The 27,027-nt window shown below is 54.5% G+C and overlaps 1 protein-coding gene across 1 annotated transcript in view; it reads left to right on the plus strand.

The window, feature by feature from the left end:
* AACS (acetoacetyl-CoA synthetase) overlaps positions 1 to 26,044 on the plus strand; it is a 48,167-nt gene extending 22,123 nt beyond the window's left edge. The window contains exons 6-18 of the mRNA XM_019748798.2: positions 2,740 to 2,854; positions 3,016 to 3,097; positions 7,402 to 7,549; positions 10,860 to 10,940; positions 12,624 to 12,748; positions 15,940 to 16,004; positions 16,136 to 16,258; positions 16,705 to 16,818; positions 18,520 to 18,645; positions 20,644 to 20,713; positions 21,228 to 21,286; positions 22,097 to 22,299; positions 24,898 to 26,044. Coding sequence (XP_019604357.2) covers positions 2,740 to 2,854; positions 3,016 to 3,097; positions 7,402 to 7,549; positions 10,860 to 10,940; positions 12,624 to 12,748; positions 15,940 to 16,004; positions 16,136 to 16,258; positions 16,705 to 16,818; positions 18,520 to 18,645; positions 20,644 to 20,713; positions 21,228 to 21,286; positions 22,097 to 22,299; positions 24,898 to 25,035 — 1,449 coding nt within the window. The 3' untranslated portion in view covers positions 25,036 to 26,044. The remainder of the gene's footprint in view (positions 1 to 2,739; positions 2,855 to 3,015; positions 3,098 to 7,401; positions 7,550 to 10,859; positions 10,941 to 12,623; positions 12,749 to 15,939; positions 16,005 to 16,135; positions 16,259 to 16,704; positions 16,819 to 18,519; positions 18,646 to 20,643; positions 20,714 to 21,227; positions 21,287 to 22,096; positions 22,300 to 24,897) is intronic.
* The last annotated feature ends 983 nt before the right edge of the window (positions 26,045 to 27,027 follow it).

Here is a 27,027-nt window from a genome sequence, read left to right on the forward strand (position 1 = left end):
GATCACTGGGTGTGGGGGTGTGTGTGCACGTGTGTGTAGACGGGGCAGCTGTTCTTGCTCTGGGTGGCGGTCCATGTGACTCAGCACTGTTGGTTTCAGGGCTTGACTGGTTGCTAGGCACCGTATTCAGGGCAGATGTGTGATCACAGGTGTGTTTGTTTCATTGCAATAGGAAAGCAGCTCTCGCCTGAGCAGCTCCCTCCCGGACCAGAACCAGTTTCTGGTCCAGTAGTTCCGGTGCTCAGGGATCATTGGTGACCCACGCTTGACCAGCCAGGACAATGTCCAGCGCGTCCTGACACGCATCTGAGTCTCCCCACGATGCCAGGGCCCAGACCTCAGGTCCTGTTTGCTGTCACTGTGACCACGGGTCACCCCTGAGACCTCTGAGCCCTTGCCCGAGTTTGTTACCAACTGAGTATAGGACAGTCAGTTGGGAGAGATGCTGGATTTCACGAGACGTCTCTGCTGTCTTTCAGGGCTCTGTATCTGGCTCCCTGCCACTCCTCCCTGACCTCAGGGTTTCATGCGGGCCTTTCCCCCCCAACCAGCCCCACCTACCCCACCTGCCCTGGGCTTTGCTTGTGGTACCCTCTGCTCTGAAGGCGTCTCCCCTCCCACCTGGCTGCAAAACCTACTCCTCTTGAGGCTCGCTGAGGAGAGTCGCTGCCCTGGAGCTTTCCAGCTTCTTTCTTCCTCCTCCTGATTCTCTTTAGCTGCCCTCTGCTTTCCTGTCCCATGCCACCAGCCTGCCATTCTGCCTCACCCTGGTGTCTGTGGAAGAGACAGACCTTTGACCACTTTTTCTGCCATGGTAATGTCTCTTCAGGTATTCTACCACTTCTTGAATCAAGTTTGATACTTTATATTTTTCTTGGGAATTTATCCACCCCATCTGGATTTTGAAATTTATTAATGACATTAAAATAGTGTTTTCTCATTCATTAATCTTTATTTCTGTAGGAGAGTGTGATTTCTAATTTTGTGGGATTGCATGCCTCAGTTTATTCATCTGTAATATGGGGATAGTAATGGTATTGTCCTCTGTTATAATATCCATGTATGTCACAGGTTGCTCTGAACATTAAATGAGTAGATATTAGTCAAGTGCTTAGGATACCATCTGATACATAATAAATGAATTGTATGTAAGTGTTAGCTAGAAGTGTTGTCGTTTTTCTTGATCAGACTTGCCAGGAGGTTTATTTTATTGGTCTTTTTGGAAAAAAGATTTTGCACTTATTGGTCAATTCCATCATTAATTTTTCCTTATGGCTTTAATTCTTCCCTTCTTTTCTTTTCCTAAATCATGAGTGTAGTTCACTAAAACAATTGGGAATTGAAAACAGTAACATTTATAATTGTTTTCCTATTTTTTCTGATAGATTATATGTTCCAGAGAGAAGGAACCCTGTCTGTTTGGTTCCCTGGCATGGTACCTGGCACAGCAGATGGAATAAACAAATGCTTTTTTTTATCCCAAACTCTTTTCTGTTAATTCAGCTTCTGGTGTTGAAAATCGCGCAGCAGTGAAAGAGTCTCAATCCTTGAACCTTTAGCCCAGAGAGTCTCAGATTTTAACGTGCGTCAGGGTCACCCAGAGGGCTGTGAAAGCACAGGTTTCCCGGCAGCCCCAGAGTTCCCGATTCAGGGGGTCTGGGCCCCAGGTGATGCTGTCACTGCTGGGACCCCTGGGGGCCCCTGGCCTCCCCGTCAGAGTCAGTGACATAGACACATGTTGTGCTCTCCCCTCTAATGCCTGGCCCACTCCAGAGCAGTGAGTTACCCTAATGAGCTTAATGACCCGTCCAGCCACGGGTGGCTGTAACAAGGGGGAGCCCTGCCCCATTGAGTCCTCAAGGAGGTTCTGGCCTCACGGCCCGGCGCTGCAGCCCGGCATTGACCTGGAACCACTCGCACTGGACTGCTGGGTAAGGGAACAGGAGAGCCATTCTGGGCGATGTCTTTCCAGCTGCTGTCTTGTGGATATAAAGGGCTCCACCATCGTCTGGACTTGGGGAAGGCTGGGACGAAAGGGAGGGAAGGCCTGTCTGAGATGCTTTAACCTGTCACCCTTGGGATGACAGTCAGGTTGTATTGAGTGTGTCACAAGGCTATACTTGTCGGTTCACATCATTTACAGAAACAAATTCAACACCTGCACGGGAGAAAGGTGTTGCTTGGCCGGACGGCAGATTCCATGCGTGGTGTCCACAGACACCTGGGTGTGGGGAGCCTGCGTTTTAAAGTGGGGCTTGTTTCCTCGTGTGCACATCATCGTTCAAGCATTTGGTTGGCAAAAAGTACCATTCAGAAGATTCAGGTACCTCTTTAGTAGAAGATTAAAAGAGAACCAAAACATGGAAACGCTTTCCTGTTTGGAGGGTGGGTCTCCTATTACGTACACAAGAGCAGCCGTGTTAAAAGGCTCCTGTGAGTGCGGAACCTTTTCTGTAGTGCGAACACCTTATAATGTTTCCATTTTATACACTTGGAGTTTGTCCTTTCAGTCTCTGTACGTCCTTTGGTATTTGTTTACGTCGATACTTCCCCTGGAGTGATGGTCACGTTTTGCTTGAGTGTCTTTATTGGCCACTGGGTGATGGGGACCCCGGAATGGGGCTGGCGCCCTGATCATACTGCTTGTCCTTTGCCTGAAATGTCGCGGTCCCACGGCTGCTGAGGGCGTTTGCCTTTTGGAGGACCGACCGATGACGACGCTTTCCTCCCTCTCCTCAGGGTGTCCTGGACCGCTTTTCCCAAATCCAGCCGAAGCTCCTTTTCTCCGTGGAGGCTGTGGTGTACAATGGTAGAGAGCACAGCCACCTGGACAAGCTCCAGCAGGTGGTGAAAGGTGTGTGGCCCTTCCGGTCGGAGCGGGGCTGGGGGTCTGTGTGCAGGGCCACAAGGGCTCTGGAAGCGACGCTGTCCTGTACCGTTATGCTTTATTAAAAAACCCAGCCACTAAGTATCTCGCGCCCCATAACTTTGTGTTCTCCCTCCTCTCTCCTTCAGGGCTACCGGACTTGAAAAGAGTGGTGGTGATTCCTTACATCGCCGCTAGAGAGAAGATAGACATTTCCAAGATCCCCAATAGGTAAGCCATGCACGGGCGGATCGCTGGCTCCGTGTGCAGCCCCTGCACGTCCCCCCGGGCAGCACACTCTCACCCCTCCCGCGTGGGGCACAGGTGCAGGGGCTTTTAGTTACACTCAGCATTTTGCAGCTGGGCACCTGAGGCCACATAGTGAATGAGTGGCAGGACAGAGAAGGTCCCAGGAATCCTCTTTTCCTGTCTGTTGTCCCTTTGAAGTGGTGGGGCCAGGCCCAGGTCCTTGGATTGGCCACAACGGTTCTGACGGTGATTAACGTGTATATGTATGTGCACACTTGTGTACTTGTACACGTGCGTGCATGCACACACAATGGGTATATATACATGCATGTGCATACACATATGTGCATGTGTGTGCATACAGATACACATGTGTACACATACATGTACACACACGTGTATACACACATGCACACGTATGTATTTCTCTTTTAGAACCTGTTCCTGTCCTCATTGCTCACGGTATCTTCCTTTGCTGTTCTAACATTTGTAAGTTGATACACTACCTTCCTGGAGTATCAAATAGAATTGTGAGCATCTTAATTCTTAATAGAAATTAAGAAATGGATTACGGTTTGCTCAAAGTTGAATTCGTTCCCAAATTCTTGGAGTTATACCGCTTTCCTTTTCTTGAAGCAATTGTGAGGGACAGTTCCGAGATCAGGCGTGTTTACCTTCCCAGGTAAACTTTTCCCTTTAGCCTCCTGTGTGGGCTGCAGGCAGGAGCCTCGTGAGCAGCCCCCGGAGGCCACCGGGGAAGCGGCTGCACAGACGCGGTGAGGGGAAGAGATTGCAGAGGCCTTTCATTTAGGCGAACAGTTGGCTGAGTGCTCTTGTGCAGGGTGCTCTGGGGACACGGAGAGGATCAAGGCTCTGTGCTGGCCTCAAGGGCCTGCCATCCAGTGGGACGGACAAGTCACTTGCAGTGAGGGTGAGCCACGACCACGTGCTCAGGGGACACAGCTTTGCTCGTCGAGGGGGGGCAGGAAGTACCTGGAAGTTGGGAGAAGTGTGTCGTTGCTTATCTGTGGGGTCTGGGGGAGGTGGCACCTGAAGTGACCTTGATAAGTGAGCAGGATTTGGGGACAGGTGTGTGTTAGGATTCCAGAGGTCGAAGGGTACTGCGAGCAAAGTGACTGTCCCCTGAGAGCCAGACTGCTCAGGTTCACATGTCAGCTTTGTGACCCTGTGCAAGTGATTGACTTCTCTGTGCCTTGGTTTCCCCATCTGTGAAATGGGGATGATGACAGTACCTTCTCCTTCAGGCTGGCTGTGAGGAGAAGTAAGTCGATGTTGGGCGGAGTGTGTTAGTTAGGTCTCAGTAATATCGTCATGAGAAGGTGACAGCCGCAGGTGGGAGCGAGCTCTGTCCCTTGGAGCATCGAGCTCAGGATACAGGCAGGCCCAGGAGCCTGGACTTGTCCCCTAGACTGTAGGAACCCTGCCCGTCTTGATCAATGACGACCAGGTGACAAAGCCAGGGTCTCAGTTCACACAGCCGAGAGCAGCTCCCTGCTTTTTAAAATTCACTCACTCATGGACTCATTTCTTCAGCAAATATTTACTGAGCACCCACCATGTGCCAGTGTTCTTCTAGGTACAATGAACAAGGTTGACAAAAATTCCTCATGAATCTTATAGTTTCAAGTAGGGACAGAAATCAAGAAATAACTTGACTAAGTAACATACGTATTGTGTGAAGTGGTGAAAGTGCTATTCATTTATAATAGCTATTTATCAAAGCACCTCAAACCTTACCATCTGTGACGCTCATGGATTCTGTGGGACAGGACATCAGAAAGGAGCTTGGGTGTTCTTTGCTCTGTAACGTCTAATGTCTGGGGCGTCAGCTGGAAAGACTCACTCAGCAGCTCAGGGCACCTGGGTAGCCCGCCATCAGAGGCATCTTTACTCACATGAGTCATCTTTACTCACGGGAGTCTGTTCCTGGCAGTCGACTGGCAACGTCTGGATGCCGTTGGTGGGAGCTTCTCCCATGGCTTTGTATGTGGCCTGGTGTCCTCACACAGCCTGGCAGCCTGAGGGAGCCTGGACTTCTTGTGTGGCAGCTTGGGGCTCCCAAGGCAAGTGTCCCACGAAAAGGAGGAGGAAACTGCATGGTCTTTTCTGACTCGGCCTCCGAAGTTATACACCAGATTAAAGGAAGAGACCTAGGCGCCACCTTTTGATGGGACAAGTCTCTAAGACTTTACGGACACATTTGGAAACCACCACGAGTGCTCTGGAGAAAACTCGAGCAAGGTTAAAGGGCTGGGCTTGCCACGGGGAAAGGACGAGGTGGTTTTCCATTGTAATTCGTGTAGTCATTGAAGAAGCAAGTTCTGACCAAGACCCAAAGGAGGTTCAGGAAGGGAAACGCATTTCAGGCAGAGGGACAGCCAGGGCAAAGAACTTATCAAATGGATTGGCCAAGGAGATTGGGGTGGGGGTGGGGGCTGGTAGTGGATAAGAAGGAAGAAACCGAGGAAATTCCTCCATTTTGGGCTTGAGTGTTTGGATGAATGCTAGTTCTGTTAACCAGGAATGGGAACACAGGAGGCAGGGCAGAGAGAACTCACCGGCTCCCTGCTTTCATGGAGGGGTGTGGAACGCCCCGAGGCCAGGAGGAAAAGTGGACGGGCTCACTGCCCCAGGGTGCCTGGCTTTGGTTCTTCTGACGTGTTGATCAGTAGTTGACGTGAAATGCCAGCGTCCAGGGGAAGCCTATTAGCCCCTTCACTTAGCTTCATACAGTGCAAAACCTCCTCTCGTAAACCCTGCGAATTAGACCCCTTGCCATTCACCTTTTGATTGCTGGCTGCCGTAGACACACTGAAAACACGTGCGTGCCCATGTGCAGAGACCTGGAGGTGGTACCCACCCTGGGGGCTTTTCATTTTTAGAGGAGCAACAAAAACAATCTGTATTTTCTGTGACTTATAGACCTTTGAAAGAAAAGCCTTTTCTCTGCGGACGTACGCATTAGATTGGGCACGCTGTGTAAGTGGGATTCAAATGGGAGGTGCCCTTTCCCATTGGCTGGAAAGTGCCACAGTGAATCGTTTTCCTGGCACTCTGGGGCAGGAGGCTTTGTTCACTGCTCGGAGATGAATTATTTTGCTGCCCTTTAAACCGCCGTGCTCCCCCCGGACACATCCCTCTTTGAGGCCGCCTTCCCTGCACAATAGCACGGTCTTTAGTACACATGCATCTGTGTTTCCGAGCATCCTTTGCAAATCGCTGCGGGCTCAGCTGAACTGATGTCTCCCCGTTCTTTGAAAGAAAGCAAATTCTATTTGTCAAAACTGTGTTTTTGGTTTTTTTGCCCCCTTTTTTCTTCCCCCTTTTAAACCAATGGAGGAATCAGGCCAGTGTTTGGGGATCCATCTTTTTGTTGGTTTCAAAGTCAAGAACCCACCTCTCCCAAGATGGTTTTTCGGCTTCCGCTGCCCTGTTTCTGCTCAGAAAACAAATGTCCTGTTTGTGACCCCTTCAGTGCTTCTTGGCCACACACATGGATGCTTTCTGTCTGTCAGCTTTGGGGACAAGGCGGGGCAGATTTCTTAGCTGATAGTCCATAGCTGGGCTTCATTTTACTTGTTCTTGGAGAAATAGCTGTTGTCTTGCTGTTGTGCACCCTGGGGATGGGATGCACTAGTGATAACACGTGATGTTTGCCCAGTGCTGTCTCTGTCGTAGAAACTGTAGTTTTCAGTTCTTGGCCCCACCTTCTTGCTGTGAGCTTCATGCTATGAGAAAAGTTCTCGAATCTCGCACCTCCTTCCCTCCCTTCTCCTTGTGGGGAAAGTGTAGTGATTCAGACCCACTTGGCCAAGGCTTCCTTTTGGGCGACTGGAAACAAGGGTCTGCTAATGAGATGGTTGGTAGCAAACAGGGAAGGAGCTTGGGCTCAGGCCATCAGCACCACTGTCCGACCTCCTTCAGCAGCCGCGTTTGCTTACAAACAGCAGCGTGTTAAGTGCGCGTGAGCCTGGCTCGCAGTGTCTATTAAAGCACTTCACAGATTCTCTGAGGGGACAGCCCTGGCCCTGTCCACGGTGCTAATAAGGCAACTTGACCTCAGCTGAAACCATCACTCACTGAATTAGTTTCCCTTGAGCTAGTTGTCTTCTCCTGAACCCCGGGTAAGGCTTCCACTCCAGGCTGGTTTCCTCGGGAGCCCAGGCTCTCATCCAGGGGGGCTGAAGGGGACTGAGTCCGGGAGGGCTCGCAGACCATCCAGCATTCCAAACGTTCACGGTTTGTCCCATGCATTTCACCCACAGCGTGTTTCTGGACGACTTCCTTGCGACCGGGAGAGGGGAGCAGGCACCTCAGCTGGAGTTCGAGCAGCTGCCCTTCAGCCACCCGCTCTTCATCCTGTTCTCGTCGGGCACCACCGGGGCGCCCAAGTGCATGGTGCATTCCGCCGGGGTAGGTCTCCATCTGTCCCCGGGTGTCCATGGGGCGCCAGCGTGCAGGTGGGGTGCCTGGCGGAGACCAGAATGGAGCCTAGGCGATGGCCAGCTGCTGTCCTCAGTGCCGCTGCTGCGCTGCCTGGCCCCACGGGGATGGGGAGAGGGCTCCGGCCCCTGGCGCTGCTTCTCCACCACCCTGGGCCTGCTGGCCTGGCCCGCTTTGCAGCTCTTTCCACATCCAGCTTTCCATTTCCCCCGCAGTTGGCTTAGCCTAAAGGGAGAAGAACACCTGTGGGATCTTGGTCAGACCTTGTCGTAGCCTTCCCCCCCCCCCCCCCTTAGGAGAAGAGAATTCTCCACGTGCAGAAGCCTCGTGTTCTCAAACAGCTCACGGCTATCACTTGATAAGATGGCGGTGTTTGAAAATGAAATATAAAATTTCTTATTCTAGCTCATTTAGCTTTACAGAGGTTTTCTATACCTAGAAGCACTTTGAATCCCTTCCATAAAAAGGAACCGTTTCCATCCGAGTCACTTTACAGCTCACACAGCTTTTTCCAGAGTGTCTCCATCAGAACAGGGGGACGAGTGAACATCCTTCGTTGTTACCTGGATTTGGACTCACTGAAGGTCTGACTGCAGGTTATGAAACAAAACCGCCAGATACACCGAGAGCCCATTCACACACAGTGGGTGGCTTCTCAGGAAACCCGAGGGGGGGTGATGGTGCAGGAGGGGCGGTGTCCAGGGCCAAAAGCTTTGTTCCTGGGGGTAACACTGGCCAAACTGAGGTGCCTTCTCATGGGAGTGAGTTGTCCTTGTAGCTGAAACCATCCTATTTTACTAAGTCAAGTCAGGGCTGTGTGCAGTCTGTGATGTCATTCACTGTGGTTGCTGGAGTCACGTTTTCCCTGGGGAAGGGAGCGGGGTCCGCCTGGTTAGAGGCCTATTAACGAGCCATGGAGGTGACCATTTTTAGAAACCTTGCAGACGAGGGAGGGCGTGTGTGGCAAAACAACAGACATTTTAGGAGAAACTGAAATGTGTAACTGTACTTTTATTTTTAGTGCTTTATGCACAGTGAATGTCACTTTTTTAGGAGAGGAACATAAAAATGTATTAGATATAATGTAGTTTGCTCTTAAAATCATCGTGCCTGGTATATTTAAAGTATGGAAAAATCATACTTATTCTGTCCTCACTGGGCTCTTGCATCTCCAGGGAAGTGACTAAGCAGCTTGCCTGTTTTAAAGCGTCATCTTGACAAGCACCTTGATAACAGCAAGGTGAAAGGCCACCATGATAGGGCACCTGGCAGGTCCCCTGGCTTACTGGGGGAGGGGCTTGTTCCTGGATGGCTGGTTTGTTTTCTAAGTCCATTAAAGAGCCCAGAAGGCAGCGTCTCTCTTCCTTCTTTGAAATTAAATTACTCTTCTTGCCTGAGGCCCACAAGACCATGCTGCTCATATTTCCTTTCGCTCAGACTCGGCCATGACTCTAGAAATCACGGGGAAAACTACTGATGTGAATTAAGGTGCATACAGAGAGATTCTTGAGAGAGAAGCGAAGCCTGGCTTGTTTGTGCCCCCTGAGAGGGTGAGGACAGTGAACAGTGTGGGTTATAAATAGGCCATGCTAGGCGCAGATCCAGATTTAAATTAAGTGCCGATATTAAGTAAGAAAGAAAATGGGAAAGGGATTTGCCGCAGGTTCATGCGGTCGGGGAGCCCTGGTCCTCACAGCGGATTCAGTGTGTCAATAGTGAGCATTCATCCGAGTTCCTGAAAGCTGCTTGTCCCCCGGTGATTGCCCAGCCCTCCGAATCAGCAGTGTGCGTCATGGAACTTTCCTCGGAGCCCTTGCCTGCCCGGTGGGGGAGGCTGTCCCTGACCCACCCTGCACTCACCAGAGGCTCAGCTTGGAGGGACTGCAGGTGGCCTTGGGGAGGCCTCGGGAGGAGCCCTCCCTGCCTGCAGTCTTCCTGCTGCCTTCTGCAGGGACCCCGTGTGGCCCATCACAGGGGCAGCTATTCAGAACAGACTCTGGAATAGTTCTGGCTCTAGAATTAGAGAATTTGTTGGGCAGGATTTTTCTATTCAGCTTTTAAAGGGATTGTCTCTTCCTGTTGGCTTATTTTTCATTTCTTTTGGGTACAAAGAGGGTTATAAAGGCCAGATTTTAATCCGTAGTTTCTTGCTTCAGCCCCCATAGTTCCTAAACAACCAGGGTCTGCGTTGCCACCAGCCAGGTGCTTCTCTGGGGCCTCAGAAGGGCGTCCCCAGTGTAGCCTCAGGATCATGTATGAGACCCATTGTAAAAATGGGAAAACTGAGACGAGGGTGGTTTAGCGGCTGGTACAGGGCCACTTGCTCTGCTGTCTGGATTGTGCTTGGTGATGGGATGTTTCTGGTCCTCCCTGTGAGCTGCAGACAGACACTGAGTTGTTCGGAGCAAGTGGAATACTATACAGCTGTGAAAAATCACGGGGAAGCGCTGTGTGTACTGATAAAGAGCTCCAAGTGATTTAAGTGGGAAAAGCAAAGTGCAGGACAATGAGTGCAAGTGAAGCGGCATAAATCAATGTATGTGGATGCGCGGGGACCAGTATACTGGAAACAACCCCAGGAAGCGCATTCACCGGCTGCCTCGGGAGGCCTGGGTGCGGGGTTGGGGGAGGGAGGCTTCTCATGGTGTATGCTTGAGAGTTCTGGACCATGTGAATATACTGCTTATTAAACATGAAAATAAAAACTAATAGGCTGTGTGTAGGGGTGGGAGGCAGGGGTCCGACTGGGCGTTGGTTTGAGCTGAAAGCAGCATCTTGTGCCGGTCCCTGGCCAGGGTGTCCCCGAGCTCTGAGCCGAGGCCCGCAGAGAGCTGCAGGCAGCAGTGCTGTGTGTCCCGGCCACAGCCTTGTCCTGCCGCCTGCCTGTATACCGCGAGGGGACAAGGCTGCCAGGGGAGAGGTGCACGGAGCCCGTCCTTTGACCTTATCCGGTGACTCTCCCCTCGGTAATCTTCACTCCTGTCTGCCTGAGGTTGCTGGGTCCCTTGCTGATGCTGACACCCTGGTACCCAGAGCTTGCAGGCCGGCAGCAGCCCATCACAGGCTCCTCCCCAGCTCAGTGGCTCTCAGCGCTCAGGTGGCAGGTGGCAGGGTGACATGGGAGCATCGCTCATCAGGCGAGGGTGCGCACAGTCGGCTTCCTCGGGGAAGGAAAACGGAGGTTTACTGCTGCGACCCGTGGGCAGTGAGTCTGCCGGTGGCTCCGTGCAGGGCGCGTCCCAGCCGGCAGCGCCGCTCACTGCGCCTCTCCTCTCCCCAGGGCACCCTCATCCAGCACCTGAAGGAACATATTCTTCACGGCAACATGACCAGCAGCGACACCATCTTCTGTTACACCACGGTGAGCGGCCCCAGAGACGCCAAGAGAGGTGCTGGGCTGAGAGGGCTGCCCCTCCCCCTGCTTCCCGCCTCAGATGGCTTTGGTTCCTTCTGGGCAGCCAGGCTTTGGGCTTTCCTTACCTTTCGGCCTCTCCCATCACACGTGTTAATTGCAAGAAGCACCCGAGACCCCAGGCTGCTTGTGGAGCAGCTTGTGATGGGTGGTCTTTCTCTGTCATCCCTACAGCCCTTCCTCTCTCTCTGGCCCTGCCTCCCTCTCTAGCTCCGCCCTCCCTTTCCGGTCCCGCCTCCCCCTGGCCCTGCCTCCCTCTGGAATTGGGGCGCTCAGTACTTTGGCCTGTCCTCTCTGCAGTGCCAAGTGCATTGGAAATTCTCGAGAAACCGAGGACACTGACTCCCAGTTCAGTGCCTTGAGCCTCTAGAGGTGAGGGGTGAGAGTCACATGACTGAAATCTGCAGTCAACTAGCTCTTGCCCCAGTGTGTGGACGTGAGGTTCACTCTGCCACCACGCTGAGCCTCTGCCCTGATGAGACAGCTCTGTTCTTCCCCTGCGTCCTTATTGGTGCATCTGCTGGCTGAGCACAGGTCACGTCCCAGCTGCCTGAGAAGCCGGCCAAGTCAGTGTCTGACCTTGGTGTTTCTCGCTGAGGTATCTGCACTGGAATCCTGCAAAAGCTGCAGCATTCCCCAAATAAGGCAGTGGGTTTAGGTGGCCAAGAAAAAGCAAACAGAACACAGCAGAGACCGATGTCCTTAGAGTCCCTTCTCTGTGCCAGACGTTGCTGGGACTGTGGTGGGAAACAGGATGGTCCTGCCTCCTGCAAGTTCCGTCGCTCAGTGTGAAATATGCATCAGACCAAAGCTTGAGTTCAAGGGATTGGAGATATTCCTGTCCTCACTGAACGCTGAAAGATGAAAGCTTAGGTCAAGTTAAAGGAAGCTGTGCTTTATCACAAGGCAGGAAAACTCAGAATCGGCTTTTTCCAAGACTGCAAATATCAAGAGGTCCCAGGATGATTTAGCTCCATTTCCTGGATGTTTACTTGGGGCTGAGTGTCTCAGGAAATGGAATGCTGGAGGTGCGTCCCTAACCTGTGAGGTGGATGCCCAGGACCCCGGCTGTGCCCCTGGGGACAGACCCAGGACCCAGGCAGATATAGGAGGGGGAGCCTGGAGTGCTCCCGACGTGTGCCCGTGTGCAGGCGCCCTCATCTCTGTGTGCCCAGATGTAAGTCAGGGGACTTGGGCCAAGGGATTCAGGTGTGTTTCAGCTTTAGGCTTTAGCCCAGATCTCTGTTCTCCCCCTCCTCGCGTGTGGGACAGTGGAAGGCCTCAAAAATCTGGGGCATTTTTCTCTTTTCACTTTCCTGGAAGCATCCTGTGTGTGAAGGCTCAGACAGTTGAATGTTCCCATGGAGCAGGCCGGGTGCCAGCCACAGCCTGGGGGTGGTTTCTGCGGGCCCCACCTGGCCAGGCCAATCCGTGCTGGGTCCCTGACTAACCAGCTTTAACAGCTGGATGGTAAACTCCTGATGTGAAATTGCTGGGCAAAGCCTCATGCATCTGAAACGGGCACTTCTTGCTGACGTTTGGCTCCGTTTTAGGCGGATGTGAGAGGCTGAGTGATGGAGGCGAGCGGAGCTGGCCAGCGCTTGGTTGACACTGCTCCTCTGTCTGTTCCAGGTCGGCTGGATGATGTGGAACTGGCTGGTGTCTGCTCTGGCCACGGGCGCGGCTGTGGTCTTGTACGACGGCTCCCCCCTGGTGCCCACGCCCAACGTGCTGTGGGACCTGGTCGACAGGATAGGGTAGGTACCAGTGTTTGGACTTCTCACCCGCCTTTCTGCTGAGCCCAGAGGCGAGGAGGAGAGCCCTGCCGTCTCAGCTGCCCCTCAGTGCCAGCCAGCGGTTTCCTGGAGTGTTCTCTAACCCTTGCTAGTATGATCCTAGATGCTTTCTTCCGTTCTTCCAGTGCTGCGAAGGGCATCTCCGCCTTTCCTTTGCTTGGGTGACAGGTGGGGATGCTAACAGCAGAGGCAGAGGCCAGTTACAGGGCAGTGCCAGTGCCTCTCCCGAGGATCATAAGAACGGGGAAGGAGGACGTGGTCCCTTCTGCTCCCCCATTCCCTTCCTCATCGTCACTCAGACACTGGCAGAGGACCCCGTTTCATCGCTGCTTTCTCTGCTGATGAATTAGTCATGATGGGTGGACACAGTCTCAGCACTGCGGTTCAGGCCACCGCTGACCTACTGGTCGCGTTTTCAGAAATGGGGACGTCAGAGAGCTCCAGGGGCCTGGAGTCAGCCCGCTCTGAACCGGCCTCATTATGTTAAGTGTGCGCCTGCGCACAGTGGGGAAGCAAGGAGCCGCTAACGTTTTAAAATCCTTGGCCATTAATATTTTAAATACAAGTTTGCCCAGTCTGGGAAATATTTAAATCCTGACATTTGGCTCACACTATTAGCCAGGAAGATTCTCCCTAATGAGCTTGTTTCTGACGGCAGGTTAATCAAATCCCTGGGGATTTGGATGGCGCTAAGCTCTTCCCCTCAATACCTGTAAGCCTGGCTCTAGTGTGTGTGTGCGCGTGCAAAAGCGTGTGACTGTGTATGTGTGTACGTGGGTGTGCAGGAGTACATGTGGCCAGGGGGATTTTGTGGTCAGGGTTAGGGTTGGAACTCGGGGGTGTTCTGTCCAGGTTTGGTAGTCGCTGGGCACGCCTCGAAGTGCCTGTGAGCCGTCTGCCCGGGCACACTGGTGCGGCAGTCCCAGGTGGAGCGCGGGGCGCGTGAGCAGGCTCGTTTTTCAGTGAACTCGTTAGGCAGGCGTTTGCCATGTTCTTCCCACACCCTCCACATGTTTGGGTGTCTGCTCTGCTCTGTGCCAGACAGTGGCCCCGGCGAGCAGATCCCTGTCCTCATGGGGCTGGCACTGGGATGGGGAAGGTAAGGAGAAGAGAAAGAAGTGCCCTTGTAGGTCTGGGATCAGGGAGGCCCCTCGGGATGGCACTGGGGCTGGCGCCTGAATGTTAGGACTGGGCGGTGGTCCTTGCCGAGGCCCCGGTGGGACCGAGACAGGTGTGTGGGGGGAGCTGGAAGGGGCCCCTTATGGCCCGAATGTGAAGAGTGGCCGTGGCGGTGGGGGGAGACCTCCAGGTTGTGCTTGCAGGGGGCGTTTCCCTGTGTGAAACAGGACACTGTTGGAACGTTTGAGCGACAAGGTCTGGTTCATATTTTTAAAGCTCAGTATCCGGTGTGGAGAATGAATTGTGGGGGAGGGCAGACGCGGGGAGCCCAGGTCGTAGGCTGGTGGGGCACCCCAGGTGAGGGAGGGTGGCCTGGGAGGAGCTGTCTGTGACCTGTCTGCACAGGTCCTTGGAGGACTCTGGAGGGGCTGGAGGGGCTGGGGGGTCCCAGTGCTTTTGGAGCTGAGAAGTTGCCTCATTCCTTGTGGGGTGATTCCCAATGTACTCCCTAAAAATATGCAGCACTGAGCACCCACACAAGGGTTCCGCACTTCGTGAACTAAATGTGTTTTTAAACTGTCTTATGTAAGCCCTGAAGATAGATGGGGAGACCTTGCCAGCCCTGCAGACAAGCAGGTTTGTGACTCAGGCCGGAGGTACTGTCTCAGGGTCCTTCCCCACTGCCAAGGCCAGGTTCGTGGATACACACCTGGGACTGAAACCCTCTTTAGAAGCATGAGAGCCATCGGTTTGGGCGGGTGTGGAGGACAAGAGAATAAAGTACATGTGTTGTTTGGGGGTGGGGGTGGGGGTGTGGGTGTGAGAGAATAAATTTCGCGTGTTATTTTGGGGTGCTGGGTGACTGGAGATCTTTGTACCTGTGGCCGGGGGCAGTCACTGCTGTCCAGGGCCAGTGTTCCCGTCAGAGGGCGATGGGGTCCCTGGTCTGTTAAAATACAGATATTCCCGGAGGGGTGACAGCTTAATCCTTGGAGGTGGTCGGCAGTTAGTTCATCAGGTTATTTGAGTTGATGAAATAAACACGGGGGGACGGGGGGAGAAGTGTGTCTGCTTCCTGCTCCCCACAATACCCCCAACCCAAAACAGGCATCTCTAAGGAACAGGTGCCTGAGGCTTTAGTGGTGGGCTTATAGGTGGCAGGGGGTCCTGGTGAGAGAATAAGAGAAGAGTAGTTTTGAGGGGGCCCCACCCTGCTGTTGATTCAGCCACTTCCTGCCCAGCCAGGCCTGAGTCACCCAGGGTCCTGTGTTCGTTGTCTCTTAGCATCAGGTCTCGTCACCCAGGTGTGAGGGCTGAGGTTTTACTGCACAGAGAGATAAGGAGGGACCTTGGTTTTACAGCCTCTGAACCCCCAAGAGAAAACTCTCCCAGGAAGACGGTTTACATGTCAAGGCTGCCTCAGCCAAGGAAGAGAGACAGAATATTAAGTAGCGCTCTCCCCTTGAAAACACAGTGATTTATACTCTACATACTGTGTCATTTTCTGAGCGTGAACGTGGGGCTACAGGACTGGAGTAGATTCTAAATGTTCGAAAAGAGAAGAGCTGCCATTTTTCTAAGTTCTGTAAAAATCTGAGCTTACTTGAGACAGGGGGTGGGTCAAGTGTGGTCCCTGTTCTCCCGGAGACCCTTTGCCCCGTCAATGCCATTGGACAGTGAGCGGGTGAGGTTAGAATCTGAGGGTTCTTAATTTTGATTTTGTAGTCTCCTTTGGTCCCCCAAGAGACAGTAGTCTGCCGTTGGGCAGGTTGTGGGTCTCTGTGGAAAGGATAGTTGGAAATAGAGCCCAGGCTTCAAGGGAGCGCGCTGCTCTGCACACTGGAATCGTGTGAGGGCCTTCACTGCTGTACCCAAGGAAACGCAGGTGTTGTGACTTGTTCCAACTAAATATAAAGTATTAACCCAGAAAAATGATGTGTCTTGGAGTTTGCACACTTGTCAGAAATGAGCCACTCATTTTAGAAAGAACCTTGCAGAGTTTCTGGTGTTTTCTTTCCCTCCTGCGCCCTCAGCATCACCATCCTTGGGACCGGTGCCAAGTGGCTGTCTGTGCTCGAAGAGAAAAACATGAAGCCAGGTGAGTGTGCCTGTCAGTGTCTGGTCCCTGATTGCCCGCCATGGAAACCTAACCCGCCGTGTCACCCGTTTCCGGCACGCAGGCTGGGTTGAAGGCGTTAGTCTTAACCTTTTGCTGATTCTTTGCCGCAGTGGAATCCCACAATCTCCAGACGCTTCACACGATCCTGTCCACCGGCTCCCCACTGAAAGCCCAGAGCTATGAGTACGTGTACAAGTGTGTCAAGAGCAGCGTCCTCCTGGGCTCCATCTCAGGTATGGCTCCTGTGTGCTGGTGCCAAGGAGGGGAGTCCTGCATGAGTCAGAGGAGGTGGGGACACGTCCAAGCTGGTCCCCCAAGGCGTGCACACCCTCTGACCCAACACCTGTGGGGTGGCTCTGAGGGGGTGAGGCATCCATTTCCCGGGAACCTTCCAGAGTGACCACAAGAGGTCATTGTTTTAGGCTCTCCTCCAGCTGGGAGACTCGGGCAGAAGGAAACCACCCAGACACGGGAGGTTCACTCCAGTGTCTAAATCACCTCCTCCATTTCTTTCTGAAGAGCAGCTCCACCTGTTGGAGAATTTTTCAGTATTTATCTGGAGAAAAAGGGGTAGATATTTGTCCTTTGGGGTCTTTCTCCTTTGCTGCTCACTAAGGCAGGACATAAGCAGTTCGTCTCAGTCTCCTGATGTTTGAAGCTCCTCGTATCCTTGTCACAGGGGGCACCGACATCGTCTCCTGCTTCATGGGCCAGAATCCTTCTCTGCCTGTGTACAAAGGGGAGATTCAGGCACGGAACCTGGGCATGGCCGTGGAGGCGTGGAACGAGGAAGGTACGGCTTCGCCAGCGTTTCTTTTCTGTGACCTGGTGTGAGTAGGACCTTGGAGGCACAGGGACGTGTGTGTACGTTTGTGCGGTGTTGGTTCTTCAGAACCACGCTGTCTGAGCGGGGCAGCCCCTCTCACTCGCAGACTGATGTCCTCCGAACCTGGCTGAACAGCTGCTGGGCTCCGGTCCCCAGCCCCCGTCAGCCTGCCACCTGAGAAGTAGGTGCTGGGCTGGAGCACGGACAGAGCCGGGGCTCAGGCACGCAGGCGGGCCGTTTTCCTCCTGGCATCCAGGCCTTGGAGACGCTGTTGATGCAGCCTCACTGCCTGGCCAGCCTGATGCCCTGACCTTGACGAGGCCCATGGGGGAGCTGGGGACTGGGCCCTCTGCTGGTTTCAGGACAGACTTTTGCTTTGTAGCTTGTAGTGGCCACCGGCTATAAATCAGCAAAGCCTGTTTGTGTCTCCAGCACCACACCAGGCCTGGGGTGTGGTGTGTGCACTGCACAAGTTCACAGACTTATACTGCAGTCGTGTCTGCACTGCAGCTGCTGTTACTTTAACCTGACGGAGTGAATGGGGAGGTGATGCCAACCCCCATTTGTGTGACGGGTGCGGGTCACGGCTGGCTAGGGGCTGGAAGCCTGGCGGGTGCAGAAAGCGCTTCGTCTCTCCTCCAGAGACCTTTCTGAATGTCAGTTGTCATTTTCACAAGGGCTTTTCCCTGTGCTGCCCAGACTGACGTGCTCTGCTCCTTACGTCTGCCTTCTTCCCAACGGTCTGCTCTGTTTCTCCTGGGACTGGCCTGGACGGGGGTGCTGCTGTTTCAGATGCACGCTGTCAGGGTTATTGTGGGCTGGAGAGCTAGCCGAGGGGAGAGAAGTTTGAAAAGTCAGAAGCCTCTGCACAGACACGGTGGAGGTGACGGTTCTCTGCTCCAGTCCTACTCTGTCTGGCCTGTGAAAGGTGCTGGATGAACAAGCACCGGCTGGCTCACCGCTTCCGAGGGCCGAGTCACTGGAAGGGACGATCTCCCACCCTCCCTGTTGGCCTCTGCGGCCTGCAAGTTCATGGGGCTAGAAACTGACTCAGTACGACTTTTTTAGCAGGCAGTTTGGTGAAGGTCTGTAGGTACCCAGTGATGTACTGTGGGGAGAAATACCCGCATATATGCATAGGGGGACACATGCAAGAATATTCATAGCAGCATGGCTTGTAATGGGGAACAATGCAAACACATCCTCAGGAGGAACGGACGGAGGTGATCACACACGGAGGGTTAGAATGGTGAAGACGAATGGACTGGAGTGTGTGGCACATGAATGAGTCACCCGGAGGTTTTGCTCGAAGAGCAAAGCATAATGATGGACACGCGCAGTAGGGTGCCATTTATGCAAAGTTTAGAAGCATGCAACGGGACAGGGCATGCTCTTCAGGGATGCATGTCGATGTAGCGAAAGTGTTAACACACACAGGATTAATAGAACATTCCAGGGAGAGGTTTGGGGAGTGCGTTGAGAGGGAAAGGCACTGGGGAGGAGTAAGACGCTGTCAGTGACACGGGTGATGGCACGGGGTGCGGATCAGCCGTCTGCATATGTTGGAAATTCTGTATAATAGGTAATAGGTTAAGAAAGAGCGAGAGCGCAGGTGTGCTGGGGAGCGTGGCTGTGGTGCATCTCAGGTTGTTCTTCCTTCCAAACCAGGAAAAGCAGTTTGGGGAGAGAGTGGAGAGCTGGTGTGCACCAAGCCGTTCCCCTGCCAGCCCACGCACTTCTGGAACGACGAGAATGGCAGCAAGTACAGGAAGGCATATTTCTCCAAATTCCCAGGTAGGCTGGTGCAGACAGAGCTGCCCTGAGTCCCACCTGGGCTGAGCCTTCTCGGTCTAATTCTGGATGTGCCGCCCCGCCCCGCCCCGCCCCTCCCACCCTCCACCAAAGCCTGGTGAAGCCTCTCACAGCTCCCTCTGCCAGTGGGGTGATAAGAACTTTGAGTCAGTATCTTGTCATCTTCAGACTGAAGCCATACGAAACCATCACCTGGGTTTAGTTTACTCTTAACCACCTGGTGTGCCCTGGGCCCCTTGGCCCCACGGGAGCCGGCATGAGCCGCCAGTGGCACGCGTGAGGCTGGAGGGCCTGCTCCCTTACTCAGGATTGTGTCCGCCTGTCGGAGGAAGATGGCGTGTGGCTGGGACTCTGCCTTTCTGTCTCGCACTCCGTCCTCCAGGCCCTGCGGCGATGGTGGAGTGAGTGCTTCGCAGTGGCATGGTTTCCTGCCAGGCCTGTCGCTCATGCAGACGGCACCCCCTCGAGTGCTGCTTGCTGCAGGGCGCAGAAGGCTTTTATTGGAAGCTCCGATTCCTGTCTCCCTCTTATCTTATTTCATAAGCAAGCTCGAGTGATTGCTGCTCTGGAGTTCATAATTTAGCAAGCCTTCTGTCCCAGAGTTATTTATACTAAGTACTTGCTTTCTGCAGTCTCTCAGAAGGTAATCTGGTTCTGCATAAAGCACATGTGGAGAATCAGAAAACACTGGTGACCGTCAGGGTAGACTGTGCCACGTATTCCGCGCGTCTCTCTACTGGGCCTTGCGTGTTCACATGTCCCATGTGAAAGCCATTGTACTCAGCGTCACACCCTCCACACGGGAGTTGCAGGACCCCCCCCACCCCCCCCGACCGCCCCCATGTATAGCTTGGCTTCCACTGTCTAGCCCGCCGCTGCCTTTAAGCCCCACCTTGGATCCTGCCAGTGTGTAGCTGTCCAGACCGACTAGGGCAGAATAGAGATTATAGAGAGAAACGTTCCTCAAATGACCCTGAAGAGAAGGCAGAGAAGGTAGTGGGGTCTGAAGTCCCTGGCTGTGGAGGGGTGGACACAGGTTGAACAGGCTGCTGCTGCGGCTGACGACTCCCGGGTCACTGCAGAGCCAGGGGACGCTTGCTCTTGCCACTTCTCGCCCAGTGGCCCCGCGTGTGGCTGCCCCAGGGACACTGCAGCAGGAGGAGCCTCGGGCTGGTTTAATTGTTCCTGGTGATTTCTGTGACTTCCAAAGCCGGGGGTTGGTCCCTCGGGTATGTGAGCTATGTCGTGCCCACCGTGAGGGCCTCCCTCTGAGCAGCAGGGGCCCAGAGCCAGCTGGGGCTGGTGCAGGGCAGCTCTGCAGTCAGTGTTGCCTTTGATTCTTTCCTCTTCCCCCGTCCTCCAGGTCCTCCGGGTTTCACCTGCTCGTTCGCTCTCTGCCCATGTGGCTGGTGCCTTAGTTACTGGGACGCTTAGTGTTACTGGGACGCTGGCAGTAGCTTCCAGGCTGGTCACGCTGCTTCTGTTTACTCTGTTCCGAGAGTGGCCCCTGCCCTCCAGACCAGCTCCCTCAGCTGCCCCAGACCACCCTCTCTTTCTATGGCATGGTTTGCACTTTCCCACTCTCCCCTCATAGGGCCCTCCCCAGCTCCCACTGACCTCCCCTGGGCCCCCTCTTTATAGCCTCGTGGCTGGGGTTGGTCTTACCGTCTGAATTCCCATGGCCCTTCGGTGCGTGCAGGAGTAGCATTTCTCGCATGCCAGCGCGTGTCAGCTGGGTGTATACTGGCCCGCACTGGACCTGTAGTCTCTGGGGGCAGGGACTGGGCTTCATTCTGCCCCCAGCACCCAGACCCTGCCCGTACCATACCCATGTCGGCCATGACTGTATCTGGTGATGAGAGTTACGTTGCTGAATTGCCGAGTGTCCTGTTGCTGTCATGCCTGCCTCAGGCGTCCGTCGGGGCAGCTGGTCAGTGCCCCTTCTCCTTGGCGTGACCGAGCACCTCTGCCTCCCTGCAGGTGTGTGGGCACACGGTGACTACTGTAGGATCAACCCCAAGACCGGGGGCATCGTCATGCTGGGCCGGAGGTGAGGGGTCTGCGATCGGCTGCTCTTCCCTGGAGGCATCGGGGAGGGGAGGGGGCGCTTCCTGTGTCCTGGGCTCAGTCTGTGGCTGGGCTGACTGTGCCCCCGCCCCCTGGCCCTTCCTGTGTCATTCCTATGCCAGTTTCCTGAGGGCCTGGTCTGCATTCCCAAAGTGGTGGGTCAGGGGCGCTGGGTGGGAGGCCCATAGCCAGTGACTGTTCACACTGGCGACAGCCCTTCCGGGATGGGGGTGTGTGGGTCTTGGGTCCCATACGACACTTGGGAGGGAGGGACCCATGTACAGGAGGAAGGGGCAGTGAGGTGACAGATGTTTCCACACGAAGGGGACTCCCTTGATGTCCAGCTTTGAGGTTAGAGAGAGTAAGAGAGGGGTGGCTGGTCGGGATTAGGAGCCTTGTGTCGCCATGTAGAAAGGGGGTGACTGTCTCCCGGCCTCCTCTGCAACGTGGCCCGCTTACGACCTGCTGTGTGTTCATAGCCTCATTTCTCTTTCCAGTGATGGCACGCTCAACCCCAATGGAGTGAGATTTGGCAGCTCGGAAATCTATAACATCGGTACGCACGTCCCCTTTCTCCTGAGTTCTTCTCAGGGCATCCAGGAAGGAAGGGGTGTCCCAGCATGGAGCCCAGCGGCCTCCCTTCCAAAGAGCTCCCCTTTTGGCAGGACTCTGGCCCGTTGGCCTGGCGTGAGAACACGCAGTGAGGACATACATTGTCCCCACTGCCTGTGGCTCATCAGATCCCCCAGGGCGACTCTGAAGGTGGCATGGCCCGGCCCGCCCTGGCCCTTCCTCACGTTGATCTCCTTCGGGTTCCTTAGTAATGTCTGCTCTTCTGGGTGAAGTAGCAGAAGCACAGAGGCTGCATGACTGCTGCAGGCCGTAGGCACCACGCAGGCAGGACCCATGTAAAGCAGCGTAGGCCTCCCGGCTGCACAGCACACCCCCCTGCGGGCCTTCAGAATGCCCAGCTCAGGCCAGCGTCAGCCTCGGACTGATGTCCGGGCTGCTTGCAGCTGGGGTGGAGAAGTCCTGATCCCCTGATTCCAGCCTTTCTTCCTCCCACCTGTGGGTCCCCACCCAGGTGCTCACTTCCTTTTCAGTTTTTAAATCAATCTGTGAAGTAGGTACGGGCCGCACTTGGCCTCCTTGCAGAATATCAGCCGCTCCAGCTCCCACTCCCGCTCTCTGTCTGTCTCCTCCGTGTGGGTGATCTTCTGTCTGTCTCTCCCCCCACCGCGGGGTTCTTCCCGGGAGAGCTGGGAGGAGAGATGGGCAGTCCCTGGCCAGCCGGGTGGCCTGGACTCCGCGTTTGCCCTGTGGGTCGGGTTGGCTGAGACGAGCGTGGCCCCTCCCCTGTCCGCAGTGGAAGCCTTCGAGGAGGTGGAAGACAGCCTCTGCGTCCCCCAGTACAACAAGGACAGGGAGGAGCGGGTGGTCCTCTTCCTGAAGATGGCTGCCGGACACGCCTTCCGGCCCGACCTGGTGAAGCGCATCCAACACGCCATCCGCATCGGCCTGTCGGCCCGGCACGTGCCCAGCCTCATCCTGGAGACCAAGGGCATCCCGGTAAGGCCAGCGCCGGGCACTGTCTCCTGCCACCTGGCAGTGGTGGCCAGAGCGCTGTCGTCTCCCCACAAGCCCACATACTCAGGGACACTCATGTGGGAGCTCGCTCACGCTTTATATATAGTTTGTCCCCGTTGCCTGGCAATGCCATCTTTTTTTCCTGCCGTCTCTTTTTTTTTTTAACCCTTCCCAAGTGGCATTATAAAGCAACTTCTGCTAAACACCAGTGTCCAGAGGGTAAGCAGGCCCAGCCCTGCACGTCCACCTGGCTTTTCCTCAATGTGGTTTTAGTGTGTTCTCAAAAGTATTAATGAGAAAATTAATTCTAACTGTTTATAAAGAGCCGCTGGGGTGCTGTTGGTCTCTCCTCATTTTATATTCTGCCTGTGGAAACATTTGAATCTACTTAGATTTGAATCTACTGAAAGCGGTGCCCCCGTTGCACACTTTGTTTAGGTTCTAAGTGGGGGAGGAGGTCTGCCCTGACGGGATCACAGCTCTGACTTGCTCTGCTCTCAGCTGAGTGAGCGTGCACGTGTGCGTGCATGTGTGTGCGTCCAGACACACAGCCCTCTAAATACACAGACGAGCCGGGCTGTCCCTTCAGCCTGCAGAATGGCTGATGACGGAGGAGATGGGAGCAGACGCTGATGGCCAACAGGTGAAGCCACGTTTGGTGCTGCCCGAGCAGGGTTGGCATGTGAGGTGCAGTTGGAGGCGGAGGGACCAGGAGGGACGGCACTGTGGGGAATCCTAGAGGGGCCACGGCATCAACTCGGGCACTCCCAGAGCCGGCTGGCACGGTGCTCCTGGCCGTAGGGTCCAGCACAGCTTGGCTCCAGGACGAGGGCTGGGTGCGCTCCCGGTGAGCCTGCTGTGCGGGTGCTCAGAGCCCCTCCCTCCCGCTCTGTCTGTGTCGCTCTGACTATGTGGAGACGTTGGCTGTCAGGGACAGGAGGTACTTGACTCGGACCCTTACTGCGCTCTCCTGATGAGGGTCTCAGACTTCCCTTCAGCGAAGCAGTTCTGTTGGCATTTGGACCATTTTGGTGACTTGGAGTTTGAGTTTGTCGTGTCGGCTTTACTTCGTTGGACAAGAACCTGTGTCCTTTGCGGCCAGAGCGGCTATTCCCGAACTGTGGCTGCTCATGAGAATAGCGGGGCGATTTACGAGAAAGAGAGAAGGGCCGCGGCAGGCCGTCCGTCGTCGGCCTCGCCCCCAGCGGCTGTGGGGACTGCCCTCTCTCCAGGGACTGTCTGTTCTCCGCCTGCGGGGCCCGTGAGGTCATGTTGAGGGTGACTTGAGATTTTTCAAGTATTTTCAGACCCTTAGAGTCTGAACTAAGGGAGCACTTAGGAGAGTATTTGTTCCGTGTGTCGCTGAGCTGGAGAGGGTGTGACCCAGCCGCAAGGACTTGGGGTTGGTCCCAGCCATGGGACACGCGTGGGGAGTTGAGACATCGCCTGGCTGGCAGGGCCCCAGACAACCCCTCCTGCCCTGGCCTATCCTGGCTTTGCATGGTGGGGTGCGGGGGGAGGAGCCTCCTGCCCTGGCCTATCCTGGCTTTGCATGGTGGGGTGCGGGGGAGGAGCCTCCTGCCCTGGCCTATCCTGGCTTTGCATGGTGGGGTTCGGGGGAGGAGCCTCCTGCCTGTTCCCCAGCCCCTGCCCCAGAGGAAACAGGAGGATTTCCTCTAAAACGTTGCCTTGTTTATTTTGTCGGCCGATGGAAGATATAAATTATTAGCTCCCACGAGCCGTTCTTGGAGCTTCTGTGTAAAGCTTAGAGGCACATAAAGCACGTGAGATGCTTGCATGTCAAGGTGACAGTGACAGGCAGTCCCTCGGAAGCCAGTGCTAGATTCTTAATTAGTTCACACGTCTTCTGAGTTTTTCAAATTAATAAATTTTAATTACATAGCAGGTTAAAAAAAAAAGTGCCAGTGAGAGGAGAGATTAGGGTACCAGTGGCTTTACGACAGGGCTCTGTTTCTCTGGAAGCTTCCTGGCCCCTATACCCGCTAACGCCACCGCCAAAAGCCCGTAGGGATTACAGATGACGTGCACGTGCTCTGAGAAAAAGTAGTGTCTTATCCTCCGCAGATAAATGGTTCCAAGGAAAGATTTTTGCAAAAGTTTGGTGAGGCAGCTGCATGAAGCTCGCTTTCCGGTTCCAGACCAGTGACAAAATCACAGGAAACCTGAACTAAGAGTCACAGCTAGTCTCTGTAATACAACAAAGTGTAATAAAGTCAATATAAGTAATAACATAAAAACGAAACGTAATTGTGAGGCACTTCTGAGAGCTGTGTTTGCTCCCTTAACCTTACGGCCTCGGGGGAAGGTGCTGTCACCCCCATTTTGCATTCGAGGAGACAAGCTCGGGCTAAGGCATGGGTCCCCAATCACCCAGCTGCGGTGGCAGAAGTGCCGTCCTCTCCCTGGGTCGAAGATCCCTTCCTCCGTGCGCCTGCGCTCAGGGCTGAGAGCCTCAGGCTGAGATCGGTCCTCCCGGATGGGATGTGCTGGGATACCAGACCCGGTGGCCTTCTTCCCCTTTTGGGTTTAAACGCCATTTTTGTGTGTTTTCCCTGGCAGTACACCCTCAACGGCAAGAAAGTGGAAGTGGCGGTAAAGCAGGTCATCGCTGGGAAGGCCGTGGAGCACCGAGGGGCCTTCTTGAACCCTGAGACCCTGGATTTGTACCAGCACATCCCTGAGCTGCAGGGCTTCTGAGTGGCCAGTGGGCAGCCTCGCCGCGACACGTGTCGGCACCGTGACAGCTGTGTGGCCAGGAAATTGCTTAGACACCTGCAGCTCTTTGGAGCAGATGTGCACCAAGGTCTGTGGGCTTGGTGAGGTCATTTATCTCGTCTCTGGGGACTGCCACACGCACGACCAGGATCCTGACCTGGAGGCAATGGGGGCCCTGGGGCGTGTGTGGCCATCTGTGCGGGTACATGTCTGCACATGCGCTCTGGTGTGCACGCACATGGGGACCTGGGTCTGCCTGTGTGTGCACGCGTAGGGTGCTGGCCGGCCTTCTGGTGACAGCACACCCCCAGGAGCCGTCGTGCCCTCGTCCTCCCTGTGGTCCACTCCCCTCTGCCAAAGTGCACAGCTCGCTCTTCCCTTTACTGTGGTCTCTGGCTCTGGCCGTCGTCCCACGGGCCACATGTTACAAGGGCACCCGGTGTGACTTCCTTCTCAGCATCTTCTTGTAGCTGGTTGTCAGGACCCAGTGGCTGGTCGCCGTGCGTCGTCTGTGTGACAGAGGGGGCACATGCAGTTCCTGCTGGAGCCCTGTGTCACCCCCCCAAATGGCACTGCCCAGCGGACGGATAGTTCCCTCTGGAGAACCAGTGGGTCTCATGCTTTAATAGCAGCTCTTTCTCTCACGGACTTTGAATGGTTTAGAAATCTTTAATGTGAGTTGTCTGTGGTATTCAAAGAACTGGATGTCCACCCTGTGGGCGGCCCCCCAGGCAGCAGGTCACCGAGGGTCCTCTGGGGACGTTGCCCCACTGCAGGCCTCACGTCGAAATGGTGTCATTAGTGCCTATGCCTCGCGTCGCGGGTCTGGTGGGCGGTTGCGTGTTCTCTTCAGTTCAGTCCCTGTGTTCCTACTGTTCGTTTTTGTATTTTTTGAAACTGAGCACAATGCCGTACTTTTCTTCTGGATATAAAAATATTGGGGGGAAAGTGCCCTGAGGGCTTCACTGCAATAAACAAACATACATGTACATATGCGTGTACACTGCACACGTGTTTTCTGTGAAGGAGGTGACTGGCTCCGTGGGTGGGAAGCTGGCCAGCCGGAGCTGTGCTCTGGGGAGATGCTTGGTCCAAACGGTCGGGGCATTTCCTGGGCCCCTGGTGACCAAATGAAGCCACACCCAGAGGGTGCTGATGTTCTCACCTGGGCTCTCAGGGCTCAGGGCCAGTGTCTGGGTAGCAGCTCTTAGCTCGTCCTTGCAAGAGCTGTGTGTCACTTGAATGGTGTCTGGCTGCAGGTCACAGGGTTCAGGCTCAGCCCGGTAGGACTGATTTTCCTCGTGCCACAGCAAGTTGGAGGCTGTGCTCCTGGGGCCGCTGTAGTGACCTCACAATACAGCAGTGCCCAGCTTTTCTGCATTCTGCTGTCCTCCGCGTGTGGCTGTCCCACCTGTAGCCTCCCATTCGTGTTCCAGGCAGGAGGAAGGAGGACAGGAGGGCTGGGTGACAGGCAAGAAGCCCACCCCCCTCACTCGGTCCCTTACCAGCAAAACTGGCTTTTCTGGAAACACCACTCAGGACTCATCTGCTTATGCATCCGTGGCCAGAAGCGGGCCACCCCTGGCTGCAAGGGAGTCTTGAAGAGCTGAGTAGTTTTGTTTTTAGATCTGAGTGTTTTAAAACAGGACCTAGTCCCTTTTTGTACTAGTCTCCAGCTGCTGCTGTAACAAAATACCCAGGACACAGAAGCCTAAAATAACACAGTTTTTATAGTTGTAGAGGTTAGAAGTCTGACATGGGTGAGACTAAGGTCAGTGTCACTGGGGCCGAGTGCCTCCTGGAGGCTCTAGGGGAGACTGTTCCTTGCCTTTTCCAGCTTTTGCTCACATCCTGGCAGGGGGCTCCTTCCTCCCTCCTGCAGGGTGTGACTCTCCTGCCCCCAACCACATATAAGGACCCCTGTGATTAGACTGACCCCATTCAAATAACTCAGGAGAAGCTCCCTGTTTTACC

The sequence above is a fragment of the Rhinolophus sinicus genome, linkage group LG16, assembly GCF_036562045.2.
Source record: "Rhinolophus sinicus isolate RSC01 linkage group LG16, ASM3656204v1, whole genome shotgun sequence".
Classification (NCBI taxonomy): domain Eukaryota; kingdom Metazoa; phylum Chordata; class Mammalia; order Chiroptera; family Rhinolophidae; genus Rhinolophus; species Rhinolophus sinicus.